General features: G+C 47.7%; 2 protein-coding genes across 3 annotated transcripts in view; one reads left to right on the forward strand and one right to left on the reverse strand.

Moving 5' to 3' along the window:
- The window catches only part of LOC116823565 (uncharacterized), a 19,132-nt gene extending 636 nt beyond the window's left edge, over window positions 1-18,496 (forward strand). For both annotated transcript variants that reach the window (XM_075069761.1, XM_075069733.1), the window contains exons 2-5: window positions 5,342-5,430; window positions 6,104-6,230; window positions 12,007-12,150; window positions 12,486-18,496. In XM_075069761.1, coding sequence (XP_074925862.1) covers window positions 5,350-5,430; window positions 6,104-6,230; window positions 12,007-12,150; window positions 12,486-13,768 — 1,635 coding nt within the window. In that variant the 5' untranslated portion in view covers window positions 5,342-5,349 and the 3' untranslated portion in view covers window positions 13,769-18,496. The remainder of the gene's footprint in view (window positions 1-5,341; window positions 5,431-6,103; window positions 6,231-12,006; window positions 12,151-12,485) is intronic.
- LOC116823564 (uncharacterized) overlaps window positions 1-26,810 on the reverse strand; it is a 160,004-nt gene that overhangs the window by 14,532 nt on the left and 118,662 nt on the right. The window lies entirely within an intron of this gene.

Here is a 26,810-nt window from a genome sequence, read left to right on the forward strand (position 1 = left end):
AGGGAGGGTGTGACTGTCTCTGGGCAGCAGGAAATTCCGGGGGGGGGGGAAGTGACGGGGGGGAAGTTCCCCCCCCCCCAGCCAGATTAACTTTTTGTGGCCCCAGCGCCAAACATAGTTGTGGGCCCCCACTGGGGAAACAGGGCATGTGATGGGGGGCGGTCCGCAGAGCGAGGGGCCGGTTAGGGACAATGAGGCGCAGTGCAGTGACTGGCCCTACTCAGCCCAGCACAAGGACACTGTTTATAAACCCAAAACTGCTAGATACACACTGCCCCCCACCCCTGTGCTGCCAGCGTGCCCCTTCCACGCTGTCCCAGTGCCCTGCTTATCCCAGCACCCCCTCACCCAGAGACTTCCCCCACATGTCCCTCTGCCCAGCACCCCCTGCCTAGAGACCCCTCTTGCTGACCCCCCACCACAACTGCACAGCACCCTGCACACCATACCCCCTGCCCAGCTCCCCCACCCACAGATCCCCTACTGTCCAGCACCCCCTTCACAGTCCCACCATCACAGCTGTACAGTGAATATTCCTGAGAGAATCCTATATCAAATTCTGTGCATAATATTTTAAAATTCTGTTTTGTTTTACAATAAATAAATGTGGAAGCTCCACCATGGCAGTGGGGGAGTACAAGCCACTGGCTGCATGGAGGTGGGCAAATACCCTGTAGCCTCCCCCAGCCCCCTGGGACAGGGACTTGGCGGTGAGGCTGAATCTGACCCTGACACGGCACGAGGGCCAGGCCTGCCACAGAAATATCCTGGGGCCGTGCCCCTTTTGCACCAGGCACACTAGATGTGAACAGGGAGGCAGCTGCTCCCTTGGTGGGAGGGATTGCTCAGTGGTTTGAGCATGAGCCTGCTAAACCCAGGGTTGTGAGTTCAGTCCTTGAGGGGGCCATTTGGGGAACTGGGGTAAAAATCTGGGGATTGGTCCTGCTTTGAGCAGGGGGTTGGACTAGATGATCTCCTGAGGTCCCTTCCAACCCTGATACTCTAAGTGCAGAGGGACTTAGTGTGGGGGTTTCCAGATAGGGGTAAGAGGGTTCTGTGTGGGGCAGTCTGGGTGCAGGCAGCTCAGTGTGGGATCTGGATGCACAGGGAGGTGCCAGGTGCAGGGGCAATGGGAGTTTGCAGGGGGGACCAAGTGAAAGTGGTTGGAGCTCAGTGGGTGGGGGGGAATCTGGGTGCAGTGGGTTTATTTGGGTGGGGGTGTAGGTGGTTGGGGCTTGGTGGGGAGGGTGTCTTGTGGGAACTCATCAGGGAGGTACAGATGCAGGGGAGGTGGGGCTTGTCAGGGTGAGGGTTTGATGGGCTTGTTTAACAGGGGAGCCCCAGCTTCTGCCAAGGGGATCCACATGCTGGGCCCCGGCTTCCCCTGTCCCAGGGATCGGTAATCTTCAGCCTGCTAGGGGTAAGCCCCCTGGTGGGCCAGTTTGTTTACTTGCCATGTCCGCAGGTTGGCTGATTGTGGCTCCCACTTGCCACGGTTTGCTGCTCCAGACCAGTGGGGGCTGCGAGAAGTCACAGCCAGCACATCCCTTGGCCCGTGCCCTTCCCCAAGACCCCACCCCACCCCTGCCTCTACTCTGCCTCCTCTCCCAGGCAGGGAGCATGCTGTGGCTCTGCTCTTCCCCCTCCCTCCTGCTGGCAAACAGCTGATCAGTGGCAGGGAGGGGGTAGGGCAGGAACACAAAGCTGTGAGAAGAGACAGGGGATGTGGAGCTTGGCTGCCCTACTGCAGCAGGAGCCTCAGTGCCAGCAGCACCAAGCTTCTGTCCTCTGCAGGAGAGAACAGGGAGTGGGGAAGAGTGGGCCTGGCCAGGGCCCCCCTGGAGTGTGGGCATGGGGTCAGTGGTGCCATGATAAATCCGCTACTGATCCATTCCCCTCAGATGATCACCTCTCTCGTCTCTCCTGATGTGCTCCAGTTCTCTCCATAATTCTCAACTGTCAATTTAAAATTTCTCCAAGGTGGGGGATTTTCCCACCCATTTTATCTGCAGCTATTTGCCCTTGTAAAGGTGGGAAATTGTTGTCCTGAGTCATTCCCCAAAACATGGCCGCTCCTAGAGTGGGAATGGGATGAGATGCCCATTCTCGGCCGGGGCAGGGAAGGGAGGAGCGCGTGTTCCCCATGGAGATTGCCCAGACCTTGGTTTCCCAATCCCAGTTGCTGCCCCAAACTGCCAACACAGTTGTCCCCAGTTACCAGTCGCCTGCCCATCCCCCACTGCTGTCCCCTACCCTCATCCAGGGACCTTCCAACTCCAGCTCCCCCTCTCTTGCCCTCTTAAATCAGCTCCTGAAAGAGCTCCCTGCTACCCATGTGTATGGTGTCAGAGGGGGGACCCATCAATTTCTGTTCATGTATTGGACAGTCATATAAAATCCAGTCAAACAGTCCCCCTTTTCCACTACTTAGTTAATAGCAATATAAAATCCCCTCTGATCTTGGTGTATTTCTCTCATGTTATCAGTTGTGCAGTTTGTGACACGTATTCTCTGCAAATCTCAAAGATTGATATAAAATATCCTAAACATTTGCCCCATTCTTTCTCTGGTTGTCTATTTCTAATTGAATATGTCCTGAGATTTTTCCCTGTCTGTCTAATTATAAAGCACTAAGAAAATCTCAGATTTACACCTTTTCTTAGATTATTGAAAATGGATAGAAAATGTTTGCAAATGTTGCCCATTTCCTGTTTTCATTTATTTAATATTCATGTGAAACACACACAGATTTTACCTTATATCAATAACTGATATAAAATCCCTCTGATTTTCCATTTTCCTCTCTATAATTTGCAAAAATGGATCCAAAATCCCTCAGATTTCCACCCTCTCTCTTTCATTTCTGAACATTGATCTCATATCTCAGGTTTTCCCTCTTTCTATGTCATTATAAAACGTCAACTAAAAATCCTCTCAGAGTTGGGGCTGTTCCCTATGTTTCTAAATCCCAGCAAATTCTCCTTACTTCGAGGGAACCTGTTGCCCCGAGTCATTGTCCATCCTGGAGGTCGCAGGGGATTAAATTGTCCAGTGATCATCTTTCCCCTCTCCTTTGAGAATGTTTGCTGATGAAAGAGACCAACCACATATTTAACCCATCAAAACCAGAGGCCTCCCCCTGTTTGGGGGATCAGTGGCTCCCAGCTGGTAACAGGAGAGTTGGCTGGACCCTTTTCTTTTCTCCAGCTGGCACGGGATGGGAGGTCACTCTGAGTGCAGTGTGAGTTGAGAAGTATCCCAAACCCCATGACAAACACTGTCAGGGGGAGTGTCTGTGGGGAGATTGCAGCTGGAGCTGAAGGGGTATTTTGATAGGGGGAGGCCTCTGGGTGGCTGGGCAGGGGTACTCTAGTCAGCTTGGTGGGTTCTGGAGATTTGAGGGTTCGGGGATGGTTCTGATGTGCCCAGCCCTGAGGCCAAGGGTCCTGGAGGTGGGTATCGCTGGGGGCCTCGTGACTGCAGAACAGCGGGAGTGGGAGTCTCTTGAGGAGGCGGGACACGGGGTTAGAGGGAGCCTGGTGCTGTGCCAGGGGCTCTGTCTGGGCTTCCTCTGCTGGCTCCTGGGATCGCCGCCATGCCCAGTGCACAGAGCTTTAGGGGGGCGGGTGATCCCTGATGTTAGGTCAGGGGATGTGAGGCAAGCAGTGTGAGGGGTGCTGCTGTAAAGAATCAGTGGGACCCTCTGGGGGGAGAGGAGGGAATCTCAGGCAAACAGCAGGGCAGATTCTGGTGGAGGGCAGGTGGGGGTCCTAGGCAGACAGTGGGGGAATCCCAGGCAGGCAGGGAGGGACTGAGTTCCCAGTCGGGGGGATCCCATTGTGGTGGTCTCTTGCTGCTGCGGACTTTTGGTGGGGGGAACCCTTTGGGATTCCCAACCTGGCAGTGATGGTCTGGTGGGGGTTCCCTGGCCAGTAGGACTCTGAGAGGTATCTGGGGTCCTTGGCCAGAGACTCTGGGGGCTAGGCACAGGGAATGTCTGATGGGACCCTGACTGAGGGCTCCTGGATGAAGGCTCTGGGGGCTGCTACTAACTATGTTCCTTCCATCTCATCAGCTTGTGCCAGAATCCTGGCTCCAAGCACTGCCCAGCATTCCCGAGCCACATGCCTGGTCACTGTGATAACTTTCTATCCACTTATCGAGCACTATGAGGTGAAATCACAGATTTTGCTTTTCTCCTCTCTTGAAAACTGCAGGAACTTCTGGTTCCCTTGGGAAAACTTGTTCCCCTAGTCTTTGTCCTAGATCTAGGGGGTGAGGGACGTGGGAGGGGAGTTAGCACTGCCACACAGTGTTCTCTTGCACAGCATTCTGGACTCATTCTTTCTGAAATCTGGTTTCATTGAGACCATTGTTAATCTAGAGTCATTGCATAGAGAGACAAGGAGTGACTCCAGATGGACAGTGGGGCAAATGAGATCAGCAGTTCTCCCTGTGAAGAGAGGCTCTCATTAGCTCCTCTCCCCAGAGAGCTAAAGGAGGGAAGCTGCTCAAATGCTCTGTCCCTCTCTGCTCAGGATATTGGGGTTCAGCTTCCTGGGTCAGACTCTATAGCCTCCATTGCGATCTGGGAGACCAGGCTTAGCTGCTGCTGCTTCCCCAGCAAGGGCTGTGTGCTGGGGTGTGACCTTAATTAAAGCTGCTTCTCTGCCTGGCCCAGGGGATGACTTTCTCCAGCTGGTCCTAGCCCCTAGGGCAGCCCTGGGCACTGTTAATACTAAATTCTGAGCCAGAGACTCCAGGTAACTGAAAGATCTCAGGGAAAGTCCTGGGGACTGGCATGAAAGTGACTCTGCACAAACAGCCCCTCCTCATTTCTCCTCCCATTAGCAATTGCCAGGAGAAAATCCAGCCATGGGAGAGCAAAGCACCCAGGAATGGGACTTTTCCAGCCAGAGGGGCGGGGAGATCAGACAGGGAAGGAGAGACTGAAAGGGGCAGTGGGAGAAATGAGTGAGGGGAGAGATTTCCAGCTCTCTTAACCACCCAGACACATGTATTGCAGCATCCCTGGGCAGAATCACTTTCCAGTGAACAAAAAAAAAATCACAGGAAAAGCCAGTTCCTAACTCCATATTCCTCCCCCTGCTGGGGTGTGGCTGCTGTGGGGTCAGTGTCCGAGGGAATCCTCCACAGTGACTCCTTTGGTTCTGCTCTTTTCAAGCCTTGTGTTCAGAGACTTTGTTACGGGGTGAAGGGAGGGAGAAGGGAGGTTAAAAATCTCTGTGGGCTTAGAGATCAAGCATTCTCCCAGAATGGCAGAATCTAGGATGTCTGTTGTGATGTGAAACCCCCACAACTGCCCTTCTCATCCTGCCAGGCTGCAGAATGACGTCCATGTTTCGCTCCAGATCATCCCACCCTCCCATGGGAGAAGGAAGAGAAATGGCGACAGAGGAGCCTGTTCAGGTAGGGATTATTGGGGGTTGCTGGTGGGTTCCTGCAGGAGGGAGAGGGACAGCAAATACACCAGAGATGGGAAGGTTTGTGCAGTCTGGTTTGGAGTGGGGCAGGAAATGCACAGGGTGGAGAAAGGAGGAGGATAGCTTGTGACAAACCTGCTGGGAGTTTAATAAGTGGCCCAGATTCTAGGAACAGACCCATGAGATTAGGAGGTGGAAATACCTTAATTTGTGAAACAGAAAATAACCCAGCTACATGGGGCTAGGAAAACTGACCAGACTCCCAATGCTGGAGCCTGACCTGACTAACCAACAGCTGCTGTGAGATACGAAGGGGGCACCCACCAGTGAGGTTTAAGGTGGATTCCCCTCCCTTCATCTCCAGCTCCTCACAATGAGGAGGGTGTTGGGCTTCCTACCAGGGAGCTCTCCCTGGTCCCTGCTAGGGGCTCCATCTCCTGTATCAGTCTGTGGCTAGTAGGTGTGTGATGGATCTGCTGGGAGAGACAGGGGGCTCTTGCTTCATCCCCTTTACCTGGTGTTTCCAGGATGCTCTGAGTGGGGTAGAGGTGGGACTCTGACTGTGATCCACCCAGAGCTTCCATATGATTGGCTCCTCTCCTCCACAAATAGTGGGAGTGGGGCATCAGGTACTGAGTGTTGGACTCTTGCTCTTTCAGGGGCTGGTGACCTTCGAGGAGGTGGCTTTGTATTTCACCAGGGCAGAGTGGGCTCTGCTGGACTCTGCTCAGAGAGCCCTCTACAGAGATGTCATGCAGGAGAACTATGAGAATGTGACCTCGCTGGGTAAGGGTTCCTGGAAGGGGAAATGGGTTCACGCCAGCCCCACAAAGCCATCTCTGCTCTACCCTGTCTCTGCATCACCCCAATATGCCAGTGACACACACACTGCCACAGACCCTCCCCTGCTGCAGAACACTTTGGGAACAGCACAGGAGCAGTATCACACAGTGTCAAATCACCTGTTTGCTCAAGTAAACTTCTTTCAGATGGGGCAACTACATCTGCACGCAGTGTTATGCTCCTACAAAGCACACAAGATCTTTATAGAGGAAGGTAAATACACAGCATTTGAGAATAAAACAGTTAGCATATGCTTTTTAGTCTCTCTCACACTCTCTCTCTCTCTCTCTCTCCTGCCAGTGATGTTCATAGTTACCAGTCTGTTGTAGCTCCAGTCAGTCTAATGGCCAGTTAGATTAAGCATGAGTGTGGAGCTTGGCTCCTGCTGATCACGATCCAACGCTCCTGGAGCATGGCAAGACAAACCCAAAGTCCCATGGCCGAGCAGCCTGGTTCTTACAGGTTTTTTTCCCTTTGTTGAAGTCTATGGATTTTGCTGTCAGTTTGTGATCAGTTATTTCTTAATTGATTATAATTCCAATACACCTCCGAGAGGGTCATCCTGTCCTTTGTTCCGATTTAATCAGTTGTCCTCAGGGGTGCCAGCCTTTACCTCATCAATCTGCCCTTCATTATGGATGCACGTTGATGATTCTTTGATGTCCTTTAAGTCTCTTTACTTCCTGTTCCTTGACTCTGGCTCTAACAGTTGCCTTTACACCTTATCTTCTCCTGATGCATACATCTTCATTCTCTTAAACAGACTGAGAATACAAACAGTAGTATTTTATATCGAGCAAAAAGGCATTGCAAATTAAACCTTGCCTTCAATCTTTCTCTAATCTACTTAACATAGACAATAGAGAATCCTGTCTCTTACTTACTAAACCTTAAAACAAAGAAGTGTGTATATATATAACTAGAGTGCCTAATTTGTAATACATGTAGGAAACCATAGTAGACATAAATTTATCCTAAAACAAAAGGTGACTATAATCAGTCAGAAAGATTGTTCTGGTCTGTCATTCTTTTCTGCTATTCAAAAAGGCTGGCTGACAAGATGAAATCAAATCATACATTAATTCTCACAGTACATTATAAAATCCAGCTCCTACAGCTGTATTCGAGATGTGGGCATACCATGGATTTATATACAGGCAATATGATATTTTCTGTTTTATTATCTATCACTTTCTTAATGATTCCCAACATTCTGTTTGCTTTTTTGGCTGCCGCTGCACACTTATTGGATGTTTTCAGAGAAATATCCACGACGACTCCAAGATCTCTTTTGAGTGGAAACAGCTAATTTAGACCCCATCATTTTATACAGGAGCGGCTCTAGGCACCAGCAAAGCAAGCACATGCTTGGGGCAGCCCATTTACAGGGGCAGCAGGGATCCAGCCTGAGAGCTGAGGACCGACAGGAGGCTCTGGGAGCTGTAGTTCCTTGGTTAGTTCTCTGCCTATATAGCCAGCCCTGGAGCAGGGAAACTACTACATTTCCCAGCATTCCCTTGGCCACTACCAACTGGAAAGGAAGGAGGGGGACCTCATGCGGCAGCATGCTGTGAGTGGTAGGGAGACCATATTTTAACATTCAAAAAACAGAAGACTCCAGGGGGAGGGAAGCCCCCCTCTGCCACCATTCACTCCCTCCAACTGCCCCTCACAGAAACTCCAACCCCCCCTGCTCCCTGATCACTCCCTCCCAGGACCCCACCCCTTATCTAAGCCTCTCTTGTCCCTAACTGCCCCCTCCTGAGACCCCCCCCTACTTCCCCCTTAGGACCCCACCCCCTACCTGTCCCCTGACAAACCCCTGGGACTCCCATGCCTATCCAACTGCTGCCTGTCCCCTGACTGCGCCCCAAACCCCTGACCCATCTAACCCCCTTTCTCCCTGCCCCTGACTGCCTCCTGAACCTCCGCCCCATCCAACCCCGCCCTGCTCCCTGTCCCTTGACTGCCCTCCCAGAACCTCCCACCCTTTCTCCAACCCCCCAGCCTTCTTACCTTGCCACTCAGACCAGCATGCTGCATACATGCTGCTGTGCTCCCCTGTGGAACCCACAGCCCCCCCCAACACACACACCCAGCACCTGCCTTCCAGATTTGAACACCTCAAAATTCAGGACTGCTCAAGCTCAGTTTGTGCAGCTGTTATTTCATTTCTCGCAAATCAAATACACTGATCCACTGTAACTTGCTGTAGAAAAGTAGGATAAAATTGAGCAGGAAATGCTTCCCAGTGGTTATTAGGGCTGGAATTGCTATTTTCAACAGCCATTGCCTTTTTTTGTTTGTTTGTTTGAAAGGAAGACAGTGATATTGCATTGGCAAATTCCCCAAAGAAACAAAGAGTGGAACAAAAGAATAATAAAGGCACCTCAACTTTTCCTCATGTATGTAGGACACTCTTATAATGTGCATCCAGATATCCTCCAATCACACAAGCTGAAAATTGTTCCACTTTACTGCAGCTCTGTAACCATATGGGAACCGATCCTGTTTGTGTTTTGTGCACATCCAAAATTCCTGCTGAATGACCTGCCCTGGGAGCGAGTTACCAGTGACCCAGGGCTGTGGCGGAAGGAGGGTGGGGGTGGGGGGAGCCCAGGGCTGGGGCAGCAGGGGTATGCGAGGGGGAGCCCAGGGCTGAGACAGGGGGCAGCTAAATTTTTTTTTTTTGCTTGGGGCAGCAAAAAACCTAGAGCCGGCCCTGATTTTATATGTATAGTTGGGATTATGTTTTCCAACGGGCTGAACTATGTGCTATCCTGACATCTAGCACTGCTGAGATCCTGCATTCAGTGATATCCCTGCCCTTCCTGTTCCCTTTCTCCACTGAACCCCACCAGCCCATGCTTACTGTGCACAGCTTCCCCAGGACTCTTTGTTTCTGGACCTCTCTGTCAGCAAGAACCAGTGCCAGGGAGACTTCCCCTCTGTCTGGATTTCTGGGACATAGATTTACTTTCTCTGTTTTAGGAGCCTCTTTGAAATTGAGTGTCTGTGACATTAACCACAGTGCAATCTGGACTGTTGAACAGCTGTGTCCCCTCAGTTTCCCAAGCTGGGGTGCCTTTTACGCTGTTTTACTGTGAGAACAGCCACTCCTGGGCAGTTAACACACAGTCTTCAGCATGTAACTCGCTCCCAGCTACACAGTATTGAGTGCTGCTAGTCAACGACTCACGAGTTACAGTGCAGCACAGGAAAACTCCAGAAAATTCTCTGGTCCCAGACTTCCCCCAGAAATGTGCATCTTTCCCTGTCCAGCACACTACTGAACACTGCAAGTTCATATGAAGTCTGTCATTTCATCAGTGGAAAATGACATGCACCAATCTTCTTATCCCATGTAGATGAGTGGACTCACCCCTGCGGTGCCTCTTGCTGGTGACTTCTGGGAATTAGCTCATTCCAGCTCCGGAGCGCCCTCTGCAGGCCGATGATTCGCCTGTCCTCTGGCCCCTGTGTCCCTCTCTGGACCTGGTGCCCCTTTTACCTGGGATGCTGCCCCCTGGCAATAACCCCTCAGTCTTAGAGTCTCCCCTCTCTGGGGAACCCCCACCCATTATTCCCACCTTGCCTCAGTATATAGCTACTTTGCCAGTCATCGTCTAGCCCCATGCTCTGGGTCAGACTGCAGTATCAGCCTACTCATCACTGGCAAGGAGGGTTTGGACCTGCTGCCCTCTGCAACCCCCTGTACCTATTGCCTTCTGCTAAGCCACAGCCTGGGGCTTTCCAGGCTGGAGCTCCCCAGCTCCTCTGCCTTTCCCCAGCCCTGCTTCACTCAGGTACCATCTCTAGCTTCCTGCAGCCAGGCCCATCTCCCTCTACAAACAGAGAGAGACTCTATCTGCCCCTGGCTTCTCTGCCATTATAGGGCCAGCTGAGTCTGTTTGGGGTGTGGCTCCAACTGCAGCCACTTCCCCCAATCAGCCCAGCCTAAAAGCTGCTTTCTCCAGCCACAGTCCCCTCCCAGGGCTGTTTTTAACTCTTCAGGGCAGGAGCGGGGGTTCACCCTGCTACATCTCAAATGGAGTTTCCAACACACTTTAATCCAAACACACTAGTTGGATAAAACAAGATTGTTAACTACCAAAAAAAAGATTTTAAGTGACTAGAGGTATTGAGGCATAAAAGTCAGAATTGTTTACAAAAGAAATGCAAGATAAAACACAACTAATATGTAAGTCAGGGATGGACAAACTACAGTCTGCAGGCTACATCCAGCCTGTGCGCCCATCCTGCTTGGCCCCTGAGCTCCCAGCTGGGGAGCTCTTCCTTCCTCGTCCCTGCTGTCCCCCTGCAGCCTCATCATGCTGCGCCACCAGCACTCTGGCCCACTGCTCCTGGGCAGCGCCGCAGTGGTGGGGCTGCAAGCTCTTACTGCTCTGAGCGGCATGGTAAGGGGGCCGGTCTGCATGCTCCTGAGGGACCTCCTGTCTAGCTCCAGCGAGCTGCGCGGCTGTGGGAAGGGGGCCAGGGCCAGGGGATTGGATAAGGGGCAGGGAGTCCTGGGGCGCAGTCAGGGGACAAGGAGCGGGGGGTGGTTGGGCGGGCAGTCGGGGATGGGGCATGAGGTGGTTGGATAGGCATGGGAGTCCTGGGGTCTGTTGGGAGTGAGGGTGTGGATATGGGTCAGGGCAGTCAGGGGACAGGAAGCAGGAGGGGTTGGGTAGGGTCCTGGGCAGGGGCAGTTAGGGTGGGGAGTCTTCGGAGAGGGCGGTCAGGGGACAAGGAGCAGGGGGTTGGATTGCTCGGGGATTCTGAGGGGGGCAGTTGGGGCAGTAAGTGGGAGATGGTGTGGCTGCAGGAGAGGGGCTAGGCTAGGAGCTCACAGACCAGGCAGGACGGTCCTGCGGGCTGAATGTGGCCTGTTGAGTCAGCAAGACATGCAGAGGTATGTCTGTGTACTGGGAACTCCAGGCTTTTCCATGCCATGTGCTGTGAAGCTTGTGTTTGGGACACAGGAAGTACAAGCCACACGGCAAAAGGAATATAAAGGGCAGCTGCATCATCTCCATTTTGTCCTCAGTCTCTCCTCCTACCTCTGGAGCAACTTCTCTACAAACTGAAACCTTGAACAAAGGACTGAATGACCCATCCAAGCTGTGGATGGGTTCCAGATGGACTTTCAAGCCAGCAACTCACCAATATTGCTAAGAACCTGATGTATAGATTTCTGAATGCATGTCACTGCTTTCCCATTAAACAGCTTTTTTCGTGTTGTGTCTTGTCTTTCCATGTTAAAGGATTTTCTGGCAGTGTGGTATTTTAGGTAAGATCCAAACCTACAGTGATTTTGTAATGTGGCTGACCTTTTGGGGTCAGAAAAACATTTTGTATGTAAGCAGAGTTTTTAAGTAACCCCTCACTGTACTGAACCTAGGTGCTGATTGAGAGTCAGAGAACTGGAATGCAATAAAGGGTGCCGTGTGATTTCTTTTTTCAGGTTCTCGATAACCAGTGTGGGGGATCAGAAGCACAGTTTATGACTGGTCGGTGAGTTTAACTTCAGTGTTAACCACCAGTTTTGAGAGCATCTGCTCTCCCTTTTTCAGCCTGCCCTGACATTGGCATTTTCAGTGTGGACTGCCCCTAGCACACCAGGTCACACTAAGCACTGAAGTTAAATGAATAGAATGTTTTTTATGACAATCTTATGAAATCAACTAAACTCCTTTGTTTTCTTTTATCTGAGCAGGGTTTCCAGTTTCCAAACTTGATGTGATCTCCCAGCTGAAACAATGGGAAGAGCCGTTGGTCCCAGACCTCCAGTGTTCAGAGGAAAGAGAGATCCTGAGAGTACTCTGCACAGGTGAGGAAACATTAAACCAACTCAGAATCTGTGAGTGCCTGAAGGAAACATCTGGGACACCCTATAAAGCCCTTGGAAGGTCTGTCAGTTCATTATTGTCCCTAGCACAGGTCATCTCCTCAGGGTAAATATAGCTCATGGCTTCCTATAGACCCTAGCAGACAGCAGGCAGTAGCTTCCTCCCTTTCCCATGCGAATTTGGATGGGATTGTGAAGGCCAAATTGATCCCCTCCTCTCTCCTATTTGGGGGAACAGTTTGGGGATGTTCAGTTTCTGATTTTTATTTGACCTTTATCCAGAACTTGTTTTGGTTTGGCCTTTCCCTTTCTATCCCTGTTTGATGTTTCTGTCTCTATCACAACAGGTGATGCAATGGCATGTGAGAAAGAGGAGCAGAATTCTCAGCAGGAAAATGTTGAGCAAGTGGATAGACACAGAGCATTGTTGCAAAGATTGGAAAGGAATGTGTCCTGGAGTCATGAGCAGAGAAAATCCTGTGAGATTCCGGGAAGACCAGAAAGAGAGCAGGGAAAGCAGCCAGGGGAGAAAGTGGGAAGATTTATTTCCTGTCAGGAAACTCAGAAGGACCTCAAGGAAACCACAACACAACAGGAAATCCTCATGGGAAAGAGAAACAATACATGCACTGAGTGTGGAAAAAACTTATGCGATTACTCCAGCCTTATAAAGCATCAGAGAATCCACGCACGGGAGAGGCCCTATGAATGCTGTGCGTGTGGGAAAACCTTCAAACGCAGCTCAGCCCTTTCTGAACATCAGAGAATCCACACTGGGGAGAGGCCTTATGAATGCAGTCAGTGTGGGAAAAGCTTCACGAGCAGCTCAGGCCTTTCTAAACATCAGAGAATCCACACAGGAGAGAGGCCATATGAATGCAGTGAGTGTGGAAAAACCTTCAATTGCAGTTCGCACCTTATTAGGCATGAGAGAATCCACACAGGGGAGAGGCCCTATGAATGTAGTGAGTGTGGAAAATGCTCCACTAACGTCTCAGACCTTTCTAAACATCAGAGAATCCACACAGGGGAGAGGCCCTATGAATGCAGTGAGTGTGGGAAAAACTTCATTAGCAGCTCAGCCCTTTCTGAACATCAGAGAATCCACACAGGGAAGAGGCCCTATGAATGCAGTGAGTGTGGGAACACCTTCAATCGCAGTTCGCACCTTATTAGGCATCAGAAAATCCACACAGGAGAGAGGCCCTATGAATGCAATGAGTGTGGGAACACCTTCAATCGCAGTTCGCACCTTATTAGGCATCAGGGAATCCACACAGGAGAGAGGCTCTATGAATGCAGTGAGTGTAGGAAAAGCTTCACTGACAGCTCAGGCCTTTCTGAACATCAGAGAATCCACACAGGGAAGAGGCCCTATGAATGCAGTGAGTGTGGGAAAATTTTCACTTACAGATCAGGCCTTTTTCTCCATCGGAGAATCCACACAGGAGAGAGGCCCTATGAATGCAGTGAGTGTGGGAAAACCTTCAGTCGCCGTTCACACCTTATTAGGCATGAGAGAATCCACACAGGGGAGAGGCCCTATGAATGCAGTGAGTGTGAGAAAAGCTTTACTAGCAGCTCAGGCCTTTCTAAACATCAGAGAATCCACATGGGAGAGGCCCTATGAATGCAGTGAGTGTCGGAAAACCTTCTCTTGACGCTTAACCCGTGTTAGACATCAGAGAATCTGCGAGGGAGATTACCATCATAAAAACCTCTAGGGCTATCCATGCTTTTTTTTCTTTAATAATTTTCCTGATTCCCACATAGTAACTTCTTAAGTTTTTTTAACTGTTTGCTGCACTGTTATCCCTCAGCTTGACCAGATGAGTGGCCCATTTTTGCCTTTTGCAGTTTGTCCTGTTTTGAGGTGGACTCATTTGTCCTTTCTATCAACTCCAATATCCCATGAGTAATTCGAGTGTGCCCTTCCTATCTAGAACCGGGGAGCATCACATTTATACTATTCTTCCTATTGCAAATTTATTGTTAGTCACCAGTGATACAAATTGTGTCATTGCCAGTTGTTCTCGCGTTGCTCTGGGTTGTGCTGAAGAGCTGATATATTGAGAATTTTTCAAATTATATTTAAATGAAGAGGGGCAGGAAAAAAAGTGTCATTTCAGTCTTTGTGGCACTGGAAGAAGATGCGGAGACTCGGAGATTCCCTCCCCCATCACTGCAGAACTGCTACCTTTTCTCTGAGCCATACAGAGGTTATCTTCATCACATTCTATCTCTCCACTTCTCAGAGTGTCATGTGAAGAAGAGTTCTCAGTTGTCTGTGCTTGGAGATGATGTTTTGACTTCTTTAATCTTATACCAGAGTCACTATGACTGGAGATGAAGGTGTCAAAGACCTGGAAGAGGAATTCAAATGGATCCCAAATGCAGTGTGATCATTTGGAGTTTAAATCCCAGGTTCCATCTATTGGTAAAGTCACTTCTGGCAAGGTGACTGGTTTTGTCCCCCATTATGGGTATGCTAGGATACTAAATGTTGTAAATAACATAACTGACTATTGAGACAGTGCTGAGTGAAGTATGTTTGAATGGATCAGAGGATAATGTGATGGGAGAATCTCTTGTCCTGATTCTGAATAATCAGATGTAACCTGCTCTGGAATTTCACTTCACACTTTCACTGTCATGTATTGTGTCTCTCTGTGATGTGGGTTTCTATTTTTCCTGAAGGCTATTTGGTCACCCAGTTGGATATTAGTTCAGTTTGATAGGATGTAGGTCAGATCTATTGGAGAATTTAAGACAAATGGCCATTTGCTAAAGTCATCATTTCTCACTTCAGCTTTGCTTTTTCCCCATCCCTGCATGATGACATGGAGAAAGTTTGAAGGGAGGGATAGCTCAGTGGTTTGAGCACTGGTCTGCTAAACCTAGGGTTGTGAGTTCAGTCCTTGAGGGGGCCATTTAGGGATTAGAGCAAAAATCTTTCTGGGGATTGGTCTTGCTTTGAGCAGAGGGTTGGACTAGATGGTCCCCTGAGGTCCCTTCCAACCCTGATATTCTATGAAGTGCAGTTCTGTCAATAGGAGAGAACTCTCCAATTTACTGGGCAGGCTAACAAAGAAACAGCAGTGATTTAAAATCTTTACTCAGAAATGGTGAACAACAGCAGAACCCCAACTAAGTTTAGGAAATGCATATGATCACAGTGTAGTTCAATTGTTTAAGTCAGTGTTGTCTCAGGTGATCTGGGGAGAGAATTCCATGGTAAGTGATTTTGAGATAGGCAAAATGCCTATGTATTTGGTTCCAAAGCCTTTGTAACCCAGGTCTTACAGAAGATCTCTCCTAACTAATCCTATGGTATGAGAGAAGCAGATGTTGAGGAAATAGAAGTGGGGTTTTTGTTGAATTTATCCTTTGTAGGTGCTAAAAATGTCTATCAAATCAGTTTTGGTAATCTAATAGCTGCAGAAAAATAGCTATTTTTGAATAGAAACTCAGCTCTGGTAACTAATGGAGATTGTGATCCAGCCCTGTTTCCAGTCCCTTGCTTGGAACTGTGCCACCAAATTAAAGAAAAGCTGGGCATGTTTTGGGAAGCCATTCCTCACTAACATGGCTGATATTTGGAGTGGTTTTGTAAAGGATTCTACTTCAGAGAAGTGTAAATTTACCCTAACCAAGGCCAAGGATTTGGAAAGACCTGGGATGGAAGGAGTCCACACCCAGTTCTTGTTTTCCACTGCAGTAAAGGAAGCTATAGTGACCAATGACCCAAGGAAAATTGTTTTTACAACTCCATTTCCTAGTTCAGTGTCACTGATGACAGTTCCAAAGGATGCCAGGTTACATTGGATCCAAATGGAAAAGGATGATTGTTCTCAAAGAGAGAGTGCTTGATAGGACAGTCCTTCCCCATGGATCCCAAACTGGCTGCCTGATTGGGTAACAAGGACTTGCAGGCTGTAGAAATGATGGTAACCAATGAGGCAACAAATATGTCAGGCTCCAATTTCAGACTTCCGGATACGTGCAGGTTGAGTCCTGATTCTATGGTTTTGTGTCTGCCACTATGGTTACACAATAAAACTGATGTTGGCGCAGCTGCATAATGTAGCTGCGCTGCTGTAGCACTGCTATTACTGATGCTCTAAGCCAATGGGATAGATTTCTCCCATCAGACTTCATTATTCCAACCCCCGCAAGCGGCAGTGGCTGTGTTGGCAGGGGAAGCTCTCCTGCTGACATAGCAGTATCTACACAGGGGTTTAGGGCTGTGTAACTACATTTCTCAGTGGTGTGGATTTTTCACACCCCTGAGATATATAGTTATATTGATAAATGTCTTTAGTGTAGACCAGACCTTAGTTTTCTCTTGTGTTTTATGCAATTACATCACTTTTCTCCCTCCTCCTACTTTGAATGACTAAAAAGTGTGACGAGAGGTATTTTTTCTCATGATGCAAACATTCCCACATGGGAGACCCCTTCCGCCAACACACATGGCAGAAGAACCAGAGATATATGAACTCTCATAAGTGTTGGGACCTACACTGGGACAAACCACAACTTGAGCCAAGGTTCAGTTGTTGGTAATGGGGATTAAAAGAAAACTAACGTATGACAGAAATTTGTGATTTTTGAATATATTATTGTTACCAATGAAAATGAAATTATAGGTAAAGTTATTGGTTAAAGCGTAAGAGACTGTGTGATAATCTAAATTATTTTGGAAAACTGAAAGTTGTCTTGTTTTTTGTTTTGCTAGTCATACAGGAAATGATGGCTAATCTTGAAAAGTTAATTTGATTTAATTTACCCCCTGTAGTGTAAGGAGTTCTGGTCAAAAACCTCACTCCAACGGTTGGGGTGGGAGAATGTGTGTGAGAGAGTGTATAAGAGAATATTGTCCCAGTATAGATTTTAATTGTTTGTGTTTTCAAATAGAACTTATTTTGCTTAGTTTCAAAGTCAATTTCTAGTAAAAGGAAAGCTACTCGAGGAGATAAATTGTAAAAGTTTTTACCCACTTAGACTGTAAGGGTCACTGTCTTCCTCACTTCTCTAATTTGCAAAGGAAAGGCCTGACATCTGTCATATGATGTGTCCAGCAGGTAGAAAGCTGCAATCGTCAACCATCAACATAAAGCAAAAGGCTGAAGTCCATTGCCTTTCAGGTCAATAAGCCATCTAAAGGCTGGTCTATGCTGAAAAGCTGTGTTGGCAGAGCCACATCTCTCAGGGGTGTGAAAAGTCCTCTCCACTGAGAGAAGTAGTTAATGTGACCTGAGCCCCAGTGTAGACAGTGTTAGGTTGTCAGAAGAATATTTCCAGTGTTCGAAGTGTAGACATAGCCTTAGTCAGATTGAGCCCCTCTGGGAAGTGAGTCATGACATCAGTTCCAAATTTGACCCATCTCCCTGTATGTGAGAAAGTTACTAGTATGGAGGGCTGAGCCAGCTGTCCGATCGCCTGGTTCCTCAGCTGTAACTACAGCTCTTAGTGCCCATCAATCCAAAGACAGAGAAATGGAGAGTTCCAACCATTGTCATTTTAGTATCTTATTGTTCCTCTCTCTATTTTTTGTGCTGGCCTTTCTGTTATAGCAGTGTGTGACTGTATAGCCCAGTGCATCCGTGACAAAAACTCATTGCTGCTAATTGGCAAAGGGGTCACTATTATTCACAAGCAACTCCTGTCTCAAACTTGACAAACTCGCCACACCTAATATACTGCTTTCATGGCATTTATCCAGGAAGCATAGCAGTGAGATCTCTACTGAAAGATTGTAAATTATTGGTGCTCCTGATCACTGCAAGGGGTGTGTACAGAGAGTAAGTACATGGAAGATTATGCCCATATGGTATTGTTGTGAAAGTGAGTCATCCCAATCAAAGGTCGGAGACGGCCCATTCAAGTGGGAGGGAATTGGCACCTGTTCTGTGCTAGCCAGTTATGTGATGTATTGCTCCGTTGTTAACCTTTGCACCAACCCAGAAAAGCCAATGGAAAGCCATCAAAGACAAACTATAGACATTGAAACCATGTGAAAGTGACAAGGACAATATGAGAATGAGGCAATCGTCCTTTCTGTGAATAAAAACAAAAGACTGATTCAGTTCATAACAGGGTGGAGAAAAACACTCTGGGTCCATTCACCAAGGAGATTCCTAATGACCAGTGGTGTTTCATGAAAGGCAGGGCCCTGGCTCTTAGGGACTAGCAATCAGTGAAATTGACTGAAGTGTGAGGTGAGAATCTACTTTGATAGGAAAGGTAACTATTAAAATGTATACGTTGCATTTTCTGATGTTTAGTTGGTAACAGTTGGTTTCCATCATTCACATTTGTTTGTTTAAATCTCTGTTAAATAAATTTCTGCTTGTTCAATTAACTGTACTCAAGTGCTGTGTGAGATGCAGTAGCAGTGGTCCACAGTAAAACTAGTAACCTGGGATACTTAGGGAAGAGAGGATCTGGGAGTTCTCTGAGTATCAGGTGATCCGGGCTGTACCCCAGAGGAGGACACTTTGAAGGAACTCAGGGTTAGGGTGGCTGCTGTAGCTCAGAGGTGGGTGCTTAAGTGCTGGACAGGCTGGGTGAGTTTGGTCACTAACATCCAGCTGCCAGATGCAAAAGTCCTTCTTTTGAGTGGCAGGTGGCAACAAGGAGATTCACAGCCCTCAACGCCCTGAGAAGGGTCACAGTGTTCATCTATGTTGATTCACCTGTCAGATCCACACAGGGAACGTGCCCTATAGCATAAAATTCTGCCCTATGAGATCATGGAACATGTGCTCTTTGCTTTGTGAAAGCATGTAAAGAATCCAAGCATTGGAGGACAGGGTTTGGGTCTAGAGTGACCTAGACAAATTGGAGGATTGGGCCAAAAGAAATCTGAGGAGGTTCAACAAGGAGAAGTGCAGAGTCCTGCACTTAGGACAGAAGAATCCCATATACTGCTACAGATTGGGGACCGACTGAGTGAGGGGGGATTTGATAGCAGCCTTCAACAATCTGAAAGGGGGTTCCAAAAAGGATGGAGCTCGGCTGTTCTCAGTGGTAGCAGATGACAGAACAAGGAGCAATGGTCTCAAGTTGCAGTGGGGGATGTCTAGGTTGTATATTAGGAAAAACTATTTCATTAGGAGGGTGGTGAAGCATTGGAATGGCTTACCTAGGGAGGTGGTATAATCTCCATCCTTAGAGGTTTTTAAGACCCAGCTTGACAAAGCCCTGGCTGGGATGATTTAGTTGGGGTTGGTCCTGCTTTGAACAGGGGGTTGGACTAGATGACCTCCTGAGGTCTCTTCTGACCCTAATCTTCTATGATTCTAAGTAGCTGCAAGTGGTCACAAAATGTTTCTTTGTGTTCACACCTGTACAGATGCTGGGAATGGGCGACGGGATGGAGCACTTGATTACCTGTTCTGTTCATTCCATCTGAAGCACCTGGCATTGACCATTGTTGCAAGACAGGACACTGGGCTAGATGGACCATTGGTCTGACCCAGTACGGCTGTTTTCATGTTTTATGTACAAGAATGAGGCTCTTACAAAGCAGAAATGAAGGGAGGGGCTCTAAATTCAAATCAGTTTTAGAGAGAAATGTGTTCAAACAGAGTGAGACTCGATGTATGGAAGAAATAAGCTATTCCCAGCTCCTTCCCCCAAGTCTCAGGTGGGGATTAGCTGCCAACAGCTGCGGCTGCTGCTCTGAGGGGAGCGGTATAAGCTGTCTGCCTGTGGATGCAGCTCACCTGCTGGTTCACCTGGGGCAGATGATGAGTTGCTGGGCAGGTATGCTGCACCAGCTGGGGTCTGAAATATGAACAGGGATCTAAGAACTCCTCCAGTGGGAGTTGAGGATGCTGAGGCAGTGAAATCTCAGCATCACCGTCATCAAGGTTCAAAGCTGCTTGGAGGTGGAGAGGAGCGGGGTGACCGCTGGACTTTCAGTGCATCCCCTTAACTACTTGCCCACAACAACCTGGCAGCCCCCACCTTTCTCATTGTTCGGTGGCTGTGTTCTCTGTGGAAAGGGGCTTCTGGGAACTGGTATTCCCAGTTGCATTAAAGAGTTATAAAAGAGAACAAAGAGTTAATGTCTTAGAAAAGTCTCTGTGTGTGTGTTGGATGGGTGGGAGGTTGTCCAGAAATCAGTTTGTCTCAGTCTCTTTGGGATTTCCTTTAGAAAAAGTTGAAGCAGAGAGCAAACCATCTCCTCTCTCTGAGGCTTGAAGTCAGGACTTTCAGATTATGAAACTAACACACTGACAACTGCACGAAGAAGGCTTTGAAAGGCTTTTGGCTAAGTGCATATAGGACCTTCCTACAGAAATGACTGGGGCAGGAAAGGAGCCTGGGGTGTGCTGGAAGAAGCAGGGAGATCTGGTGCCCAGAGATCTTTCCTGGCAGCTTTCTCAGCACCAAACAAATCATCTCTCCTTGCCATTGAACAAACCACCCAGGACTAAGAGCAGCATTGTGAGCTTTCTCCTTGCCACTTTTGCAAGGGTGGGCAGGCAGCCTGGAGGTCTTTCTAGAAGAGAATTCGGAACTGAGAAAAACCAGTGTGAAAACCAGAACCTCAGGTTTATACTCATTTATTTATAATATTAAATCTTGGATTCTAGTGTCACAATCAATACAGTTGCTTCAGTCTGATAGTTTCCCAAAGGGAAAACTTAACTTCTCTCCAAAGGAAGTGGAGAGAAAGCACTTTTCAGAATCAGAGAGACAAGGCAGGTGAGGGTAAGAGCTTGCAGAGGACCAGCCTCTGTTGGTGAAAGAGACAAGCTTTGGAGCTAACCCAGCACACTTCTTCAGTTCTCTGTAGCCTGAAAAGTCATCTCATGCACAGACAGCAGTTAGAACATAAGAACAGCCACACTGAGTCAGACCAGTTCATCTAGCCCACTGTCCCGTCTTCTGAAAGTGGCCAGTGCCAGGCGCCCCAGAGGGAATGAACAGAACAGGTAACCATGCAGTGATCCCTCCCCTGTCACCCGTTGCCAGCCTCTGGCAAACAGAAGCTAGGGACACCATCCTGCCCCATCCTGGCTAATAGCCATTGATGGACCTATGCTCCATGCACTTCTCTAGTTCTTTCTTGAACCCTGTTCTAGTCTTGGCCTTCACAACACCCTCTGGCAAAGAGTTCCACAGGTAAACTACCTTGTGTGAAGAAATATTTCCTTTTGTTCATTTCAAACCTGCAGCCTATTCATTTCCTTGGTCCTTTAAAAGATATTATGTGACCCCCTCCCCCTTGTCTCTCATGTCCTGGGACCAACATGGATACAACACCACCACAAACAAGGTTCAAAGTCAATGCACATGGGAGAAGTATCTTGTGTTTCATTCCTTATGGCCTGGTCCCATCATGTGGCCATTTCCTTTTCTTCCTTTCTGTTAAAAGCTTTAGTGTTTTGCACAGAAACATTATTTTCCCAGGAGAGACCCAGGAGTGGGGGCTGCATTCCTGTACCAAACAGTCACTAGAAGGGGGCAGACAAAGGCCTTTAGGACGAGGCATCCGTCACTGTCAAAAAATCATCTCCCTCCTGCAGGTCACTGGCAGCCTGAATTTGTTCCTTATCCTCCCAAGTCTGGAAAAAATCTTCCCTGAGAAGGAAGGGAACAGCTTGTTTTAAAGACAAGGTTTGTGTTTGTTCCTGCTACATAGGCAGAGGCTGTGTCAGAGGATATGTGATCCAGGTCAGAACCAGTCACCAGAACAAATTGACCCTTTATGGGCGACTTCTCTGCCTACTCTGCAATTTACACACCCACCCACAGAAGGGGGTGGGATACAGCTCTGACTGAGAGGCCCCATAGGAGAAATTTCAGCCCAAAGACAAATTTGTGTGAATTGTTGTGATGTGAAGAGCCCCCTTCCCTTCCCCCCAAATCCCCAGAACTCTAGTGTCACCCTCATGGCACCAGCACAGGGAACCCGGTGAGATGGGGTTACAGAATACAAGGGGGGAAACAGCAGGGAGAGAGGTGAAGGGAGTCTCTCTTTTCTGTCTCCACTTCTGTTCTTCTCTTCCAGGAATTGCAGTCACAGCAGGGAGAGCTTTGTCTCATTGTAAGGGATCCATGTCTGTCACAGAGGTGCTCGAAGAGACCGATTCTATGACCCTGTGACCAGGGCCGCCCAGGGGGAGAGGGCAAGTGGGGCAATTTGCCCCGGCCCTGAAGGCCATGAGAATATAGTATTCTATAGTATTGCAATTTTTTCTTATGGAAGGGGCCCCCGAAATTGCTTTGCCCCAGGCCCCCTGAATCCTCTGGGCAGCTCTCTCCATGACTTCTGCAGTGGCCATAGTGGCTGACTCCAGGGCCACCCAATCAACTGGCTCTGGGGACCGCCCAAGCAGCAGCCAATGCAGCTGGCTCTGGGAACAGCTTGACCTCAGGTTGGTGGCTCCCAGCAGCTGTCCTGGGGTGGCTGGAGAAGCAGCTGGCCCCTGGGACTCCCCTGTGTGGGGCAGCTGCTGGAGTGGCAGTGGCTCTCTCTTCTCCCCTGGTAGCTGGTGCTCATTATCCATCAAATAAATCAAAACACTTCCACCTGCAAGTGGATTTAGCCCAGGACTCTCAGAGTCAGCAGCTCTTACACCCTACAATGAGCTGTCTGGTCAGGTGTCCTAGCGCCAGAAGCCTCCTGTTTAGATCCTAAAATAGCGTTTTTGCAGCAAGGGGGCTGAAATTTTGGACTGGACATTGTAGCTCCATTGTTACTTTATTGAATTGCTTCAAAACAGCAAGTCAAGAAAGTCTCCTAAGTGCCAGGCTTTCTGCCATGGAAACAGCTGCCCCTGCCCTCCAGGAGTCTGTGCGTTCCACACAGCAACGTACAAACCTGCTCCGCACTGAAGTGGGGTCAGACAGTGACAGTAACACAAATACTTCAGACTATTAACCGAGGTCCCTTCCTTTCTTTAACCTAGGACGTGCCAGTCACCTGGTAGCCATGGCGTTATCTTTACCTTCAAATACCTCTCAGGACATTGAACACAGGGAGTGAAACCCCCTCCCCCAAATGGCTCCCTGGTAAAGAGTTGTACTGTACTTGCCCCTGGAGACTGTCTGGTTTTATACTCTTATAGCTTTTCCTCTTCAAACCCCTTATCCCAATCTCCGGGCCACCTCTGCATTTCAGAGTTTAGAATTTACTCTCATCACCCTCGTATGGCACTTTCCATGTGAATTAGACAAAGTAAGTGGGGGAAGCTCCATGGCTAATGAAAACTGATGCTCTGGGTGAGACCTGAACGCATAACCCCAGCACTAGCCAGTTGTAGCCCTGGAGGTGCTTAATAGAGAAGATTGAGAAGTAGGTAGTTACCTGTGTCTGTGATTAACAACTTTGGTTGCCTAATTGAAAGACTGATGGTTCAAACCCAGATGAAGATAGAGGTGTTTTTTTTCAGTGATGAGAATCCAATACATTTTAACAGGCAGGAAAACGGCTCAATTCTGGTCTAGACTCATTGAGTAAGTATAAGTGGTACTTTTGCTGGTGGTATAGTGGTAGGCCTAGCTGCCTTCCAAGCAGTTGACCTGGGTTGAAGTCCCAACTAATGCAATTATGTGATGTTTTCTCTCCTGGGAATTGGTTTAATTTCAGTCACATTGTATCAGTTTAGCAACAGAATGAGAGAATCAATGTCCTGCAGGTCATTAAACTCACAGTGGAAGAAGAAAGGGGCAGGACTATACAGTGAGCAGCTGAAGTCATCCTTGTATTACAATGTCTGGTTTATTTTTTTTAAAAAATCCTTTACTAGAGCCTCCCCTGAGATAGTGCTTGGAGTGTGCTACAGACCGCCAGGATCTGATTTGGATATGGATAGAGACCTCTTTAATGTTTTTAATGAAGTAAACCATTGGGGAGGGGATCAAAGCCTCCATGGTTCTGCTGGGGGGGTCAGACAATGGAGCTGCTCCTGCTCCATGGGGGCTTCTATTACAAGGGTGAGGGTGGGTCTTTTGGCTTGCCAGGTTGCGCGGTCCAACAGGATGATCTCACTGGTCCTATGACGCTAAAGACTCCTAGTCTAAGGAACAGGAAGTAGACACATAGTCAGAAAGGGCTCAATGAGATCATCTAATTGACTCCTGCACATAGCAGGCCATAGAACCCTACCCATCCACATAGACATACCCTAATCAGTCCGAGTTATTGAAGTCTTCAAATTGTGGGTTGAAGACCTCAAGCTGCAGATTCCACAGCAAGCGGATCCCAGCCACGCGTCAGAGGAAGGGAAAACCTCCAGGGCCTCTGCAAATCATGCCCCGAGGAAAATCATCCGACCAAATATGGTATCAGACTAAACCCTAGATGTGGGCAAGACTCACAGCCAGCACCCAGAAAGAATTCTCTGAAGTAACTCAATCCACATCCCATCCGACACATGAGCGAATCTTAGCTGTGATATCAGATCAATTGCCAATTAAAACATATTCATATCAACCCTTCCATAAACTTATCACTTGTCTTAAAGCCGACTATTACTTTTGCCCACTACTCCCTTGGCAGCTGTTCCAGAACTTATCTCTAATGTTAGAAACCTTCGTTAATTTCAAAGTCCTAACTTCCTAATGTTTCAGTTTGATCCCATTTGCTTGTTCTACATTAGTACTAAGCTTAAATAACTCTTCTCCTCTCCCAATTATTAATCGCCATCTGATATCTTTATATAGAGCCGCTATCACGCGCTCTATTGGCCAGCTAACAACGTCCAAGCTGCTTATGAGTCTCCTTCATAAGCAGGTTTTCCATCCTGAGATCATCCTAGAGCACGTCTCTTGAACCTGTCCAGTTTGAATTCATCTTTTAACATGGGAGACCAGAACTGACACAGTATCAGCAGGTGAGGTACCACCATGCCTTATAGTTAACGTATATCAACGATACCTCCTTATCTTGCGTGAATACTTCGCTATGCATCTAAAACGCATGGTTGCTTTTTAACGGCATATGCATTGCGCTCCACATCATTCTGCGATCCACAATACTTCAAGTCCTTCTCCTTCTCTGTTGTTCCAAACGTTGTATCCCAAGGTTATCAAATCATTATTATTAATCTCCTGTGCATATGCCTTCACTTTTTGATATATATTTCATGCTTCTATTATTATACTCGTTTTACAAGGTCATCCGACTTGCTCTGTATGGTATCCCGTCCTTTTCTGTGTTAGCAATACTCCAGCTTGTGTCAATCCGCACAACCTTATTAAACATCTCCGCTCTTTTGCCAAGCCAGTAATAAAAGATTTAAATAGATCGTGTCAAAACGCATCATTAGAATCCAAGTACTTCTTCCAGCCTGAGATTTTCACCCTCAGTACGGACCCGTGAGTCTCCTTAACCAGTTCCTTATCACCTTCAATTTTCATGTTCATTCCCATCTTTGTCATGTTGGACTAACAATCTCCCGCTGTGGAACCGTGTAATGCCTTACTGACAACTCGAGGGTAAATTAGATCATACTGCATTCCTTTGTTAATAAGCTGTCCTTCTTGAAGAAGGGATCAGGTTGGTTATGCAAAGTCTCTTCTATATAAACCCGGTGTATTTGTCCAATCTACATTGACCTCAAATGTCCTAATACTGTTCTTAAAAAAATTTCCAAGTCTTAAGTCTACAGAATTCAAACACAGGCTATAGTTACCGGATCACTTTTTTCCCCTTCTAAAGATAGAATACTTAGCAATCTCCAGTCGTACGTCAACCCTGAGTTTTACAGATTATCATTAAAAATTCTTGCTAATCGCTATGCAATGTCTCCGTGCCAGTTCCTTTTATATTCTTGGAGGAGATTGTTCCGGCCCCGATTTTGTCCATCAAGCTGTTCAGTTTGGATCCATCCAATCTCATTCCGTTTATCATCCTTCCATCATCCTAAGCTCCTATTAGCCTTACTAAATCGAGGGCAATATACTTTAGATATTGGCTCATGCGTAGGTTTATCCTAAACCTACATTTCCATCCTCGTGTATAGCAGGGACTCTTTTCTTCTTTGTTTTCTCTTATTATGTGGCTATAGACCTTTACTAATGTTTTAATTCCGTTTGCAAGGTCCAACTCTACACGGCTTTATGGCTTCTCACTTTATCCTACATGTTCTGAGACTTCAATAAGGGAAGCTTCCTTGCTAATCCCCCTCTGCCTTCCAATCCTTGTAGGCCTTTTTGCTTTTCTAATCACCTCTCTGAGATGCTTGCTCATCCAGCTAGGTCTACAACTCCTGCCTATGTGTTTTTTTCCCTTTCCTTGGGAATGCGGCTTCCGATAGTTTCTCAGCTGTTTGACTAAAGTAATTCGCTCTCGCATTGATTATAATCCACATATTTCTAGTCCAAAATCACACCTTCAACAATTCGATAACTCTTTAAAGTAGCCCTTGAGAAGTCAAAAAACCTAATCCAGATCTATTTTGTTATCGCTCATCTACTTGAACTGAATTGCTCATGATCACTCGAACAAAGTGTCCCCTACAACATTTTTACTACAGAGTCCTCACATCACCACAACAAATTAAATGGCATCTCTTGTGGTTCTTCAAACTACTTGTGAAGAATCCAATAGCTATCACATCAGAAAAATCTGACCTATACTTCTTACAAGCACTTGTCCTCAGATATTATCTGGAGGTTGAGTCTTCCCATGATCACACATTTCCCCTATA

The sequence above is a fragment of the Chelonoidis abingdonii genome, chromosome 1 (assembly GCF_003597395.2).
Source record: "Chelonoidis abingdonii isolate Lonesome George chromosome 1, CheloAbing_2.0, whole genome shotgun sequence".
Classification (NCBI taxonomy): domain Eukaryota; kingdom Metazoa; phylum Chordata; order Testudines; family Testudinidae; genus Chelonoidis; species Chelonoidis abingdonii.